General features: G+C 40.5%; 1 protein-coding gene across 1 annotated transcript; it reads right to left on the minus strand.

Moving 5' to 3' along the window:
* Positions 1-4,254: 4,254 nt before the first annotated feature.
* On the minus strand, positions 4,255-9,826 carry LOC132305295 (disease resistance protein L6-like). Its single transcript, XM_059802961.1, has 5 exons — positions 9,291-9,826; positions 7,838-8,933; positions 7,439-7,729; positions 6,292-7,310; positions 4,255-4,747 (listed from the first exon to the last, which is right to left on the minus strand). Exons 1-5 carry the CDS (start codon positions 9,824-9,826, stop codon positions 4,255-4,257), a joined length of 3,435 nt encoding a protein of 1,144 aa, XP_059658944.1.
* Positions 9,827-12,861: the final 3,035 nt, after the last annotated feature.

Here is a 12,861-nt window from a genome sequence, read left to right on the forward strand (position 1 = left end):
GGACGGTTTAGCTCAAAACGCATAAACCTAACCTAATGGATTAATGAAATGGATTGAAAGATATCGAATCCTAATGGTGGCTAAGTCAGATCAGCTGTAACCAAGTTGGATGACTTCCTGGATTAACGGATGGTAGTTAAGTCATATCCACTGAATAAGTTGAGTGACTAACTAGTTGGTTTATTGTAGGTCAGTTTAATAAATAGTTGAACTGCTTACCCTGGATTTGGACAGACTTTATATATATGTTTATGGTACCACGAGTTGAGCTTGAGTCTCAGACTCGTTGGTTAGGGTACGTATATGCAGGGGATGCGTAGCTGGTTATAATAGGTCGAGGTGTACCCTGTTAGGTCTAGGTATTCATGCCCACCCTTGGGTGCGTATTCGCATGTTGCCTTCTATTCAGGTTGAGACCCCTATTATAGACTAGTGAATGTCCCTTAGTGTGGATATATTTATACGTATGGACTAGATAGATATTGTGAGGTGTCTACGGTGTATCTGCGTATCGGGTCACTGTATAGATTGCAGTTAGATTAGAACTTGCTCGTGGGTCTGACCCACTCCTTCATTATTCTTTTCAGGTACAGGACGGTTCCAGCCTTAGAACTTGATCGTGCTTGTCGAGGACAGTCTCACATCCATCTGATTACGTAGGACTTCCCTCGATGTTTCTAGTATTATTTATTTTTAGTTTTCAGTTTCAGTTGAACTTTTAGTTAGGGGTCCATCAGTGGATTCCCAAGTTGTAACTTTGAAGTTTTGGAGGATTGGAGTTTCACTTTTCAGTTACACATGGAGGATTTTATTATTGTTATTTCTTTCAGTTTTATTATATCTTTGTTGTTCTTTTTGTCATCTGTGTTCGGTTTAAAATACTTTAATTGTTTGATATTCCCTCGGGTTTGGGCCTGGGCCTGATCAACCCGTGTCTTGGATCCGAGGGGTATCACAGTAGATACTGGCCAGAACCGGGATGGAAAGACAAATGTTGCAGCCATCTGCTAACATGCTTGCGACCTTGAAAGTCCCAGGACGAATTATGTTGCCAGGGTGTGCAGGTAAGGCAAATTTGCAGAGCCAACATGCTAAAAAAGCAGCTAGATAAGTGGTGTCTCTCGATATTTCATCTACACCAAGGTTGACAAATACTTCTTTCTCTTTGGTGGACATCGACCGGACAAGAAGGATCACACCAGACGGATTTTGAGTCCTCATAGGGCGGTGAACTTTATTTTTTGTTGATTTCTTTGAAGGTTTGGCATGTCTTGATGCACCTTTAAACCAGAAATTAATCCAGTCAGATATCTTCACATTCTGATCTCCTTTATACTTCTTGGAAAGTCTGTGGAAGGCCAAAAATAGGTGTTGACAACTCAAAGGGATAGAATTTTTGTTGTTGCCAGCTCTTGATAGTTCATCTGCACAAGGAATAACTTCATCATAAATTGTTCCTTGGTGAGGGAGACCACCTAGCATATATAGATCTCGAAGAGAAATTGATAGCTCGCCAATAGAACAATGAAGTGTATTAGTGGCTGGGCACCAACATTCAAAGAATGCTTTGAATACATCTTCATGACGATCATAGGAAAATAGGGAGGCGAATAAAGCACCATATAGTTGTTGTTTTGATAGAAAGTCGTGGAAACGCGCCAAGACATCTTCTAACCACTCCCAATATAGTTCGGTGTATAGCAATTCAGCAGGAAGTTTATACGGAATACTCCATGATATTTCCTTCGCTTGAACATTAAGACCCAATAGTGAAAACTGGTTTTCTTCAACAACTCTCTCATGAAGTGAAGAATTTAGTATCAAGGCTTTAGAGACAATAGATTCTTCATTAATCTGATCAGGACCAAAGTCGGTGAGTTTGCATGTGGCCGTGTATGTCCAATGAGATGAACAATGTTTATTGTTAGAATCAGGCACTTGAATAGCATTGCGACCAAAAAGTGTGTCATATACACTTAATGTCGTTCCTTGGACTCGTTGACTATTTTTGCTCTCTAAGATAGTCAGCTTTTGCTTTGCAAAACACTTGAACACCACCATGATGGATACCAAAGCTCAAATCGGTGTTGTCTAGAAGGAGGATTCAATTTCTGCTACGGTTGACACAAATCAAGTTGTTATACCCAATCAAGCCCTGCAAAAAAAATAAAAATAAAAAATAATAAAATAAAATAAAAATTTGCTCCAGTATGCGTGAAAAAAAAAAAAAAATGTTCTCCAGCGTGCGTGGAGTGAAAAAAAAAAAAAAATTCCCCAGTGTGCGTGGAGAGAGAAAAAATATATATATATGTTCTCCTACATACATGGAGAAGAGAAAAAAAAAAAAAAAAAAAAAAGAAGCTCCAGCCAGCGTGGAGAAGAGAAGAGAAGAGAGAAAAAAAAAAAAAAAAAAAAAAAAAAAAAAAAAAAAAAAAAAAAAAGAAGAAAAGAAGAAAAAGAAGAAAAAACACACGTACCAATTATTTGTGATCTGACAAGTTTTCAGAGATTTTTGGAATTGATATCAAACCCTACAATATTGAGGGTATATATAGGCAACAAGATACCTCCAAGTTGTATTGGGATTTGGACAATTCAATTTAAATAGGAAAGTACAATTAAGATGGAAAAAAAAGAAAAAAAAAAAACTTCAAGTCCCACTTGGAAAAAGAGACAAGTCTTGTCAAAATTGGGACTTGAAGTGGGGGTAATTTGTAGACACTAAAATTTAGTGGGCTTTGGTTTTAACGAATGGACCCATTAAATATAGGCCTAATGTTTAAATAAATTATTTAATTTACCAGGCTTGGTCCACTTAAATTATTTAATTAGCCCAGCCCAGATAATTAAATGAAACGATAATTATTCCTAATAAAATATATTTTGAATAATTATCTTTAAGGATAATTATCACAATATAACCGGCCCGGCCCAGTTATAGTTTTATCCTTATCAGGAGATGACACGTGTCATCATCCTATTAATCCAAGAAGCCTATAAATAGAGGCTTGGAGGAAGAAAAAAAGGGGAGAGGATTCAGAATTCAGAAGTCTACAAATTCAGACACAAATTCAGAATTCAGAAGTTCAAAGACTCAGAAATCCAGAGACTCAGAATTCAGACACAAATTCAGAATCGAAACCCAAAAGCGAAGAACATCAAGCACATTCAACAACGTGCCGTTTTTCATCAAATTCCACAGTGATTCAAGAACAAGCTCGTGCAGCCCTTGGATCCAACTAACCAAAAACAAGGAGATCGAATCAGAGGACCATTTTTTTTTTGTAAAAGATATTACAAAGGACTGTACTCCACATTCATAAATTAATAAAATTCTATTTTGCTCCATATTTTGTTTCTATTGCAGACTTACAAAATTTGTGTGTACATCTCTCTCTATATGTTGGCCCTTGATGCTCGATCTATAAACATGGAGAGCATCCATATGGACCATATATCTGTTGAAGCGCTCTCTTTCTGTGTACTTCGTTTTTGCTCAGCTCCAGATACACTAGCACTATACTCCGTATAACACACATATGTAGAAGTTTGTGAGGGGCATTAGAGTCCTTTAAAAGGGCATTTTGGGGTTTTAAGATAATTTTGTCTCTAAATTGATCGTGAGAGGGCAATTTGCTCCAAATGTGGAGGGAGTTATATGCAATTTATTTTTTATTTAATAGGTATAATTCTTGCACCTTTTTTTTGGTATAGTGATGGTTTTTTTGCATTTAACCCTTTTATTTATTTAAATTGTAGTTACTTAATACAAGTAGGCAAGCTTCACCAAAATTATATACATAAAATTGGTACTATTTTAACTTAATTAATCATGCATTCAGGTGTAGACTATATATTAAACTTAGCAACATAACGCATAGAACAGAGAGTTAAAGACTTAATTTCAGCAAGGCTAAGAATGACTTGCGATCTCTTCTACAAATTTTCATATTCTACCCTCATTAGGTATGTTTCTTATTGCAAAAATGCTTATCATTATTGTAAGTCCCATATTGCTTCTCCGTTACTATTAGTCTCAGCTTACACCATCCCTGTATTATCTTTCGCTCTTATTTGCTTTCTGATCCGTCGCATTGGGCTTCTTCTCTTGGTGCTGCTTTGCTTCGTCAGACCATGGGAAGTTCCTCGCACTGGGCTTCTTCACTCTCTTGGTGCTGCTTTGCATAGTCTAACCATGCGAAATCTGTCAAATTGGGCTTCTTCTCTTCACTCCCTTGGTGCTGCTTTACATAGTCAGAGTATGGGAAATCCATCGCATTGAGCTTTTTCTCTTTCACTCGCTTGGTGCTGCTTTGAATCGTCAGACCATGGGAAGTAGTCCCTTGCATTGGGCTTCTTCTCTTCACTCTCCTGGTTTTGCTTTGCATAGTCAGACCATGGGAAGTCCGTCGCATTGGGTTTCTTCTCTTCACTCTCTCGGTGCTGCTCTGCATGGTCAGACCATGTGAAGTCCGTCGCATTGGGTTTCTTTTCTTCACTCTTTTGGTGCTGCTTTGCATGGTCAGACCATGTGAAGTCCGTCGCATTGGGTTTCTTTTCTTCACTCTTTTGGTGCTGCTTTGCATGGTCAGGAAATTGGAAGTTGAGCTTTGCGGAAACTTCCTCCGCCGTAATGAGCGTGAGTGGCTTTGGTTGGGTGCTGCGAATGCTCCTCTTCTTGCCATCAAAAGCACCTTCACCGCTTGCCTCCTGTATGCTCAATCTTTCTTTACGCTTTTGGAGAGACCTGTAAAAATAAAAGTAAATAAAATTAAGCAGACTACTAATCATGCCTAACCTCAATATATATATATATATATATATATAAAGGAAAAAAAAATACTTGGCAAACATAAACAATCTTTAAGCTTCGAATGGTCTGAATTTCCCAAGTTGTAAATAAGTACATCTGCTTAGACTTTGAAAAGTAAGTGAAACGAGTAATTAAAAATGATTAATTTTAAATCACTAAACCTTAGAGGAGACATGGTGTATATAGAATGATGAGGAAATTAATTTCACGTTGACTGATTGCTTTGGCTAACCAAGAAAATTATATATCCATTTTAATTCTTAACTTTCAGGATATGGAGAGAGCGATGACCGCATTAGGCTGTTGACGGGTAGAGACAATCACCCCATCTAAAGAGTTGTTAAAGGCAATAAGGTTCATCTTCTCTACCTTCATTTTCGCAACCGACTTAGATCACGAGAATGACAATAAATAGGAGATCGGCCAGTAAATGAGGTACGCAAAAAATTTATTGCGATTCATTGAATATAGTATCTTGCAACTGTCTTTGGTCACTAATTTGACCGTCGGAGCATCCTCGGTAGTGACGTCATCCCTTTGTCTTGGAGGAAAAATTGCTGTTTAGGCTTGCATGGATTTTCGCATGAACACATAATAGAATGGAGAAAGAGAATACATATTACCAACCCCATTCATTTGGGAAAAAAAGCAAGGATGATGATGACAACAACTTTGAAAAGTCTAAATTTTTTGAGTTTCAGACACCTAACATTTTTAGCCTTGAATAGGCTTAACCAACCTTTTTAGGGAAGGAACAGCCTAATTTTCTAGGGTCCATTAACAAACCTTGGGTTCAGAATAGTCTTAATTTCCTAGATTTCAAATAATCAATCTTATAGACTTCAATTAGTCCAAACCAGATAACCAACTTTATCCGAAAAACTAATTCAGTTCCAGATAACTGACAAAGCAGGCTTCCAGTAATGTCCCTCTTGATTTTGAAAAACAGCTTGAACAGCAAGAAGTATAGTTTAATATTTGATTTCAAATCACAACCTAAATGGACTTCAACTAGTTAACTTTTGGTTTTAAATAACCACCAAAATAGTCTTCGAATAGTTAAGTCTAGATTTTGGATTGAACCTCGTTTTGATCATTATCAACATCCCACCTCAGACACGTGGGTTGGAGGTCAAAAATAAAAAACTGAAACAGAGTATGAAGAGAGTTAACACATTCCTAATGACCCATGGACGGGCTTATGAAACAGAGTCTGGAGAGAGTTAACACATCCCTAATGACCAATGGACATCCTACAGTTTGGTCGTTGACTGGTGTAAATAACCATTTCAACTTTCTTGTTAGACAATTTTGAAACTATTTGTGATGATACTAGTATCTGAAGCTTTTGTAAATTTCATTAACTCCTCCAACCACTAACAGAATCGATATATATATATATATATATAAAAGAAAAGAATATATAGAAGCAATCAAGAAATCCCACTTGCAAAAACCACATTTAACTAAAATCATACCTGCTTAATGCAGAGTGGTGCACTGACAGGTTCATTTCCACCGAACATTTCAAAGCCTCATCACACTCAATCTCACCTACATTATTGCAACCATGCAAATCCATATATTTCAATGATGTCAAGGATAATAAGCATGGTGACTGTTCATGCAGGATAAGGTTAGCTAGCATATCACATGCATATATGTCCAACCTTGTCAACGATTCCAAATTTCCAAGTCCTTGAACCTCTGTCAGCCTATTGCAACTTCTAACCGACAATCTCGACAAATTTTTCAAATTTGACAGATCGGGCAATCTTTCCAGTGAAGAACAGAATGCAAGAGATAAATCAACTAGACTTGAAGGCAACCCCAGTATAAATTGAAGACCGTGACAGAATTGTACATCGAGCACCTTAAGCTGAGAAAGGGCATCGATCTCTTTTGGTAGGGTCCTAATGTTGGTAGAATCCAAGGTCAATTTCTCCAATTTGGATAATAACCAAATATCTCTAGGAATTTCCACATACACACAGCACCCAACAAAGTGCAATTCCTGTAAATTAACAAAATTTTCAAGATTATGGATAGCAGTGACATAAAGAACCCTTAAACTTGAGGGAAGCGAAGGCTGTGATTGAAGCTCTGTGCAACCTCCTAATTTAAGGGTTTGAAGGCAAGAGAGCTCCCCAATGCTTGTTGGTATGCTTTGAATTTTGGTATCATAAAAGCTTAAGAATCTCAAAGATGTTAGGTTCCCTATATTACTAGGAATGTGCCCCTTTAAATAACTACAATGTGTGAAATCTATTACTTCCAGCTTCTCCAACATCCAAATTTCTTCAGGTATATTCCTTATATCAGTATATGAAATGTCAAACACTTTTAAATTCTTCAGATTACCAATGGATCGGTCGACTTCGACCAAACTTTTACAGCGTTGAAGAATCAATATCTCTAAAGCTGCATATGATGATAAGTCTGGCGTTCTCCTTAAAGCACAATTAGCCAGTTGTAGAACTTTCAATTTTTTTGCCACCTATTAAAACAAATAAAGTGGTAACGAAAAGGATTGTTTTTAAAACAAATAAAATAGTAACGAAAGGATTGTTTTTCAACATGTATATTATGGGATAGAAGAAACAAAAGTATGGATATTATAAATACCTTGATTTGATTCCAACCCCCCCAGTCTTCTGTGATGCCACTATTCGATAGATCAAGAACGACTAGATTCTTCGTATAGAAATTAGTTGGTTTAAAATGAGGAGGGCAACTGCGCCAATTAAGCCATCTTAACCGGGGCAGACGATGCTCAAAATCCCCAACAAGGTCCACACCGTCCACTCGGAGATACCTTAGATTCACTAGTTTTGCAAATTCCTTACTTGTAAAACGAGGCTTCTTTTCAGGTCCTAATTCAAAATGAAGACATAGGGCTTCGACCTTTTCTGTTCCCTGCCAATGGAAAAAATTAGTAAAACAACATTTTAGGACCAGATTTATTTGACTTACAACACTTAATAAGGGTATAAAATTCAGAGCACTGAGGCACTCAAATCTTACCCTTCGTCCCTCCAATAAGTTCAATGCTTCCTCATGATTCCACAACCTACTACGATTTCCCCGAATCTTTTCTTCACATATGATTTTCCTACCAAGAGTTCTAAACTGATCATGCATTTTCAGCTCATTAGGATCTCCCACTTTCATTAGAGACATGAGAAGGAGGACATTCAGTTCCCTTTTTGGATGATAGCCACAATCATCCCACATGTAAAATGCAGCTGCTTTATACATTCCAGTAAAAAGACAAGCAATATCGAGGAATATCTGTTGTTGTGCAAAATTTAATGCTTCATAAATTACTCTCAACTTTTTAATGACTTCATCATGTGGCAATTTCTCCAATTTCTTCAATGCATCCTCCCATACCGCTTTCTCCATGCTAGATAGAAACGAACCTATAACCTCAAGAACCAGAGGAAGCCCTGCAGCAGTAGATGCAACATCCATAGAAATATCTAAATAATCATTTATAGGCCACTTCTTTCTAAATGCATGCATGCTGAAAAGTTGGAGAGATTGCACATGATCCATTAATGGAAGTTCATAAGTCGCATCCACTTTAAGATCATCTAAAACATGTATGTCTCTAGTTGTAATTATGATCCTACTCCTTGAATGAAACCAATCACGCTTTCCCACAAGCGTGGTAAAATGCGAGCTTGCATCCACGTCATCAAGAACAATGAGAACTTTCTTTTTGACAACTACGTTTTTAATCAAGTCAATTCCACTATCAACATCAGCAATTTCAGGACAACTTTTTAGGGTGTCAGACAGAAGTTGTTTCTGTAAACCACTAACTCCCTTGGGTTGTTGCATCCTTTCTTGAACATCTGCCAGAAAACTACAACATTCAAAACACTTGAGAAGCTTGTTGTAGATAAATTTGGCAGTAGTTGTCTTGCCAATACCACCAATGCCATGGATACCAACTATTCGTACTTCATTGGAGACGACGTCTAATAATCTCATCATTTCTTCAAGGTGGTGATCCATTCCAACCAAGATGTCAGTTGCAACCATGAAGTTCTTCTTTAGCTCCAGCAATATTTTAGGAACAATATTCTCTTTTATAAATTTTAGTTCTTCAGACCTGATGTCAAGATGGGAAACCGGAATGAAAAATTTATTGCCAGAGGAAATCAAAGCAAAAATAAAATGATTTATAGTTTCTATATTCTGATTTTGACTTATAATTATTTATTTTAATCTTCTTGAATTAAGTAACCCGAAAAGCTTACAATTCTTCTTACATTTGTGTTTCTATCTGTCTAAATTGTTCTTTAATTTCTATATGACCAGTTACCAGGAGCTTCTTGCTTATTGTTGTTTATGGGTTCATGAATTCCAAACAACATTACCTACTGTATTAACTATATGAATTCTCTATATAATGCAATAAAATAAGGGGGCTTATAATTACTAGCAGGATAATAATCAAATGAATTACCTGTCAGGTTCTTTCATCATGTCCCAACCCTTGAGGTCTCCAACCTCTCTCAATGCCCTCTTCCATGCCTTAACAGTTTTAATGTGGAAATGTTGGGCGTGCTCGCTAAATGCTTCCTTGTAACACCTAGATTGAAGCTTCACATCAGAGGGTTGGACGTCGTAGAAGATGGGAAGAATCAATTGTCCTGTGGTTCTCTTGCACTCCACCATCTGGGTGAGCTCACGGAGGCACCATGTACTGGAGGCATAATTTCTGGAGAATATAGGGATGGAGATCTTTGACACCTTGACTGCCATTGGGAGCGCTGGTCCAATGTTTTCTCCTCGGGGATGATCTTTATCGTCCCAAAAGGTGCCAACTCGTACGCCCATGAGATGATTGTACAGGTAATCGGAGAATGCCTGGCAAGTGTTTGAGCTTCTGCAACTCAAGAAGACTTCGTATTCGCCTCCCAAAATTTCAGTATCATTGACTTTTGTAGATCGGGGAGGACTTATTACCATTTTTCCCTTTCTTTTCATCTCCATCTCCATCGATCAGCAACACTGTAATGAATCGAATATCAATCTAAATAAAACAACCTTGTATATGAGTAGTAAGGAGTATTACTAACCCTATCAAAATCAAAAATATATACAAAAAGCTCTGATCTCTCTGTGTTTCAAACTTTCAACACATCCAAAAATTATCTTTCACCACCCTCCGATTCCATTACAAATGATAAGCTCAGATCTCTCTCGTTTGGGTAAAGGAAACTGCAAATTTTCTCTTTGGTTGTGGAATTGCAAATTGATAAGCTCTAGACAACCCAACTGTCACGCCCCGCCTATGGAGGTTGTGCCACGCAGGCGACACGCAGACGCTGAGGAGGACGCTGCATGGCAACTGCATGGCAAGTGGAGTTTCTAGAGTCTTCCGGAATAGTCTAGAGTTATGTGGAAGATTCTAGATATGTGTAGAAATGTGTAGAAGTGTGTGGAAGGTTCTAGAGTTCTCCAGAGTTGTGTGGAGTAGTATAGAGAATTCTAGAATGTTGTAGATACTAGTAGATAAGTATGGAAGTGTGAAGAAGGTGGGAGAAGATTCTAGATAATCAATCTCCACCGTTGGTTAGAATGCATCCTAGTCGTCCATTAGGGATGGGGATGCCTATAAATAGAGGTAGGACTTCATTTTGTAGGAAACAAGTCCTAGAGTGAGTCTTGAGAGCCTTGTAGAGAGCTTGAGTGTTAGCCTTGTACAAAGCATTCTTTGAAGTAATAGAAGTATTCTTTCCTTGCCAACTTAAGTGCCTTAGTGTGTGTGAGTGTGCAAGCCAAGTGAGGAGAGGGCGAGGGCAACTACAACACTAGTAAGCGCACGAGGGGAGTGTGTTGGCTAAGGTGTGCACGGGAGTTAGGCTGACCAAGTACTTGTGAGAGTGGAAGCAACGTCTTGGTGCCGCACGGGAGCAGCTAGAGTGGTGCTGAAACTCTAAGCCCGTGACAGTTGGTATCAGAGCAGGTTCGCCAAGGGAGCTTTGTTGGAGTAGACATGGCTAGCGGAGGAGACCACCAAGTCCACATCTTAGAGCAGAGCTTGGAGGAGAAGCTTGCCACACACTTGGTCTACACGGAGACCAAGTTTAACAGGCTCGAGAGAAAGATGGCGGAACTTTACGAGCTGATTGATGGTATTGCCAACAAGGCACGAGAGAAGGAAAGGGACTTGTATGATCAGGTCGACGACTTGCGCGTGGAGATTGCCGAGTGCAAGAAGGAGTTCTCCCAGGCGCGCGAGGTCATGGTGAAGCCAAGGAAGAAGAAAGCTCCAGAGCCCAAGGAGTATGATGGGGCAAGGAATGCGCTCCAGATTGATAACTTCTTCTGGCACATGGAGCGGTACTTCGAGTGCATGGAGATCGAGGATGATGAGGAGAAGGTGCAGACAGGCACCATGTACCTTACGGACACTGCCGCTCTATGGTGGAGGCAGCGCTTCACCGGTAGAGGCGCAAGAGCAGTTGACACATGGGAGGAGTTCAAGAGGCAGCTCAAGAGGCAGTTCTATCCCGAGTGCGTTGAGGACCTCGCCATGATCAACCTAAGGTGCCTGAAACAGAAGGGCAGCATAAGAGAGTATGTGAAGGAGTACTCCAACTTGATGCTGGAGATCCCAGAGATGCCAGAGCGGCAACGCGTATGCTTGTTCATTGATGGGTTACAGTCTTGGGTAGCCACAGAGCTGAGAATGAGGGAGCCTAGAGACTTGGCATCAGCAATGGCTATAGCGGAGCGCCTTGAAGACTTTAGGCGCGATGACAAGAGGGCCACGTCTCCCAGGGGGGACCACGACAAAGGTGGGGGAGACCGTCGCTTCAAGAAACGGGGCTCGCCCAAGTCTAGCGATGATGAGCACAGCAATGAGGAGAGACGCCCACGCTATGATAAGGGCAAGGATCATGGAGAGAGGTCCAAGGCTAGTGGAAAATGGGAGCGCCGCGATAAGGGCAAGTGGAAGTCGAAGTGCTACTTGTGCGAAGGGCCGCACATATTGCGACATTGCCCCAACAAGAAGACCATGAGCGCCCTTGTGAAAGATAAGGGCAAGGGTAAGGTGGACGATACGGGCAGCGACGAAGACAGGTGCATGGGGGCAATGCAGATGCTGAGTAACATGGCGCATGACACCAAGAAGAAGGGCAAGGCAAATAAGGTAGCTGGGGTGCGCTATATGGATGCGCAGGTTGGTGGCAAAGCCGTGCAAGTGTTGGTAGACACGGGTGCTACACACAACTTCATTACCCCGGAGGAGGCGCAACGACTTGGCTTGGAGATGCGCAAGACGGAGGGCTGGATCAAGGCTGTCAACTCCGAGGAGGCACGCGTGAGTAGAGTGTGCAAGGAGGTGGAGCTATGCATGGAAGGATGGAAGGGCAAGGCTGACTTCCAAGTTGCGGAGATGGACGACCATGACATGGTGCTAGGGCTGGAGTTCATGGACAAGAACAACGCCGCGCCACTACCATGCCTTGGTGCGTTGATGATACTTGGAGGCGAGGAAGACAAGGCCGCATGCATGGTGCCGCTCGTGGGCAGGAAGGAGAGTCCAGAGGTGGCAGTCAACATGATGGAGCTCGTGAGGACTTCACATCTCCCGAAGGACGCTCGTACGTTTGGGCCAAGGACATATGCGCAAGTGCTGATGACCTGCGAGAGGCTGGGTCAGCTGAAGAAACCGTGACGAGGGCGTCACAGAAATGGGTGGGGGAGAATGTCACGCCCCGCCTATGGAGGTTGTGCCACGCAGGCGACACGCAGACGCTGAGGAGGACGCTGCATGGCAACTGCATGGCAAGTGGAGTTTCTAGAGTCTTCCGGAATAGTCTAGAGTTATGTGGAAGATTCTAGATATGTGTAGAAATGTGTAGAAGTGTGTGGAAGGTTCTAGAGTTCTCCAGAGTTGTGTGGAGTAGTATGGAGAATTCTAGAATGTTGTAGATACTAGTAGATAAGTATGGAAGTGTGAAGAAGGTGGGAGAAGATTCTAGATAATCAATCTCCACCGTTGGTTAGAATGCATCCTAGCC

Source organism: Cornus florida, unplaced genomic scaffold (assembly GCF_030987335.1).
Source record: "Cornus florida cultivar Cherokee Brave unplaced genomic scaffold, ASM3098733v1 CherokeeBrave_3.0.0_Hap2_Chr04, whole genome shotgun sequence".
Lineage (NCBI taxonomy): Eukaryota > Viridiplantae > Streptophyta > Magnoliopsida > Cornales > Cornaceae > Cornus > Cornus florida.

Coding starts and splice junctions, on each gene's coding strand:
- LOC132305295 (XM_059802961.1), bottom strand. CDS start 9,826: ATGGAGATGGAGATGAAAAGAAAGGGAAAAATGGTAATAAGTCCTCCC. Junction 7,730..7,837: donor ACTTATTGGAGGGACGAAGG/GTAAGATTTGAG, acceptor TTCCATTGGCAG/GGAACAGAAAAGGTCGAAGC. Junction 4,748..6,291: donor CACCACTCTGCATTAAGCAG/GTATGATTTTAG, acceptor TTATTTTTACAG/GTCTCTCCAAAAGCGTAAAG.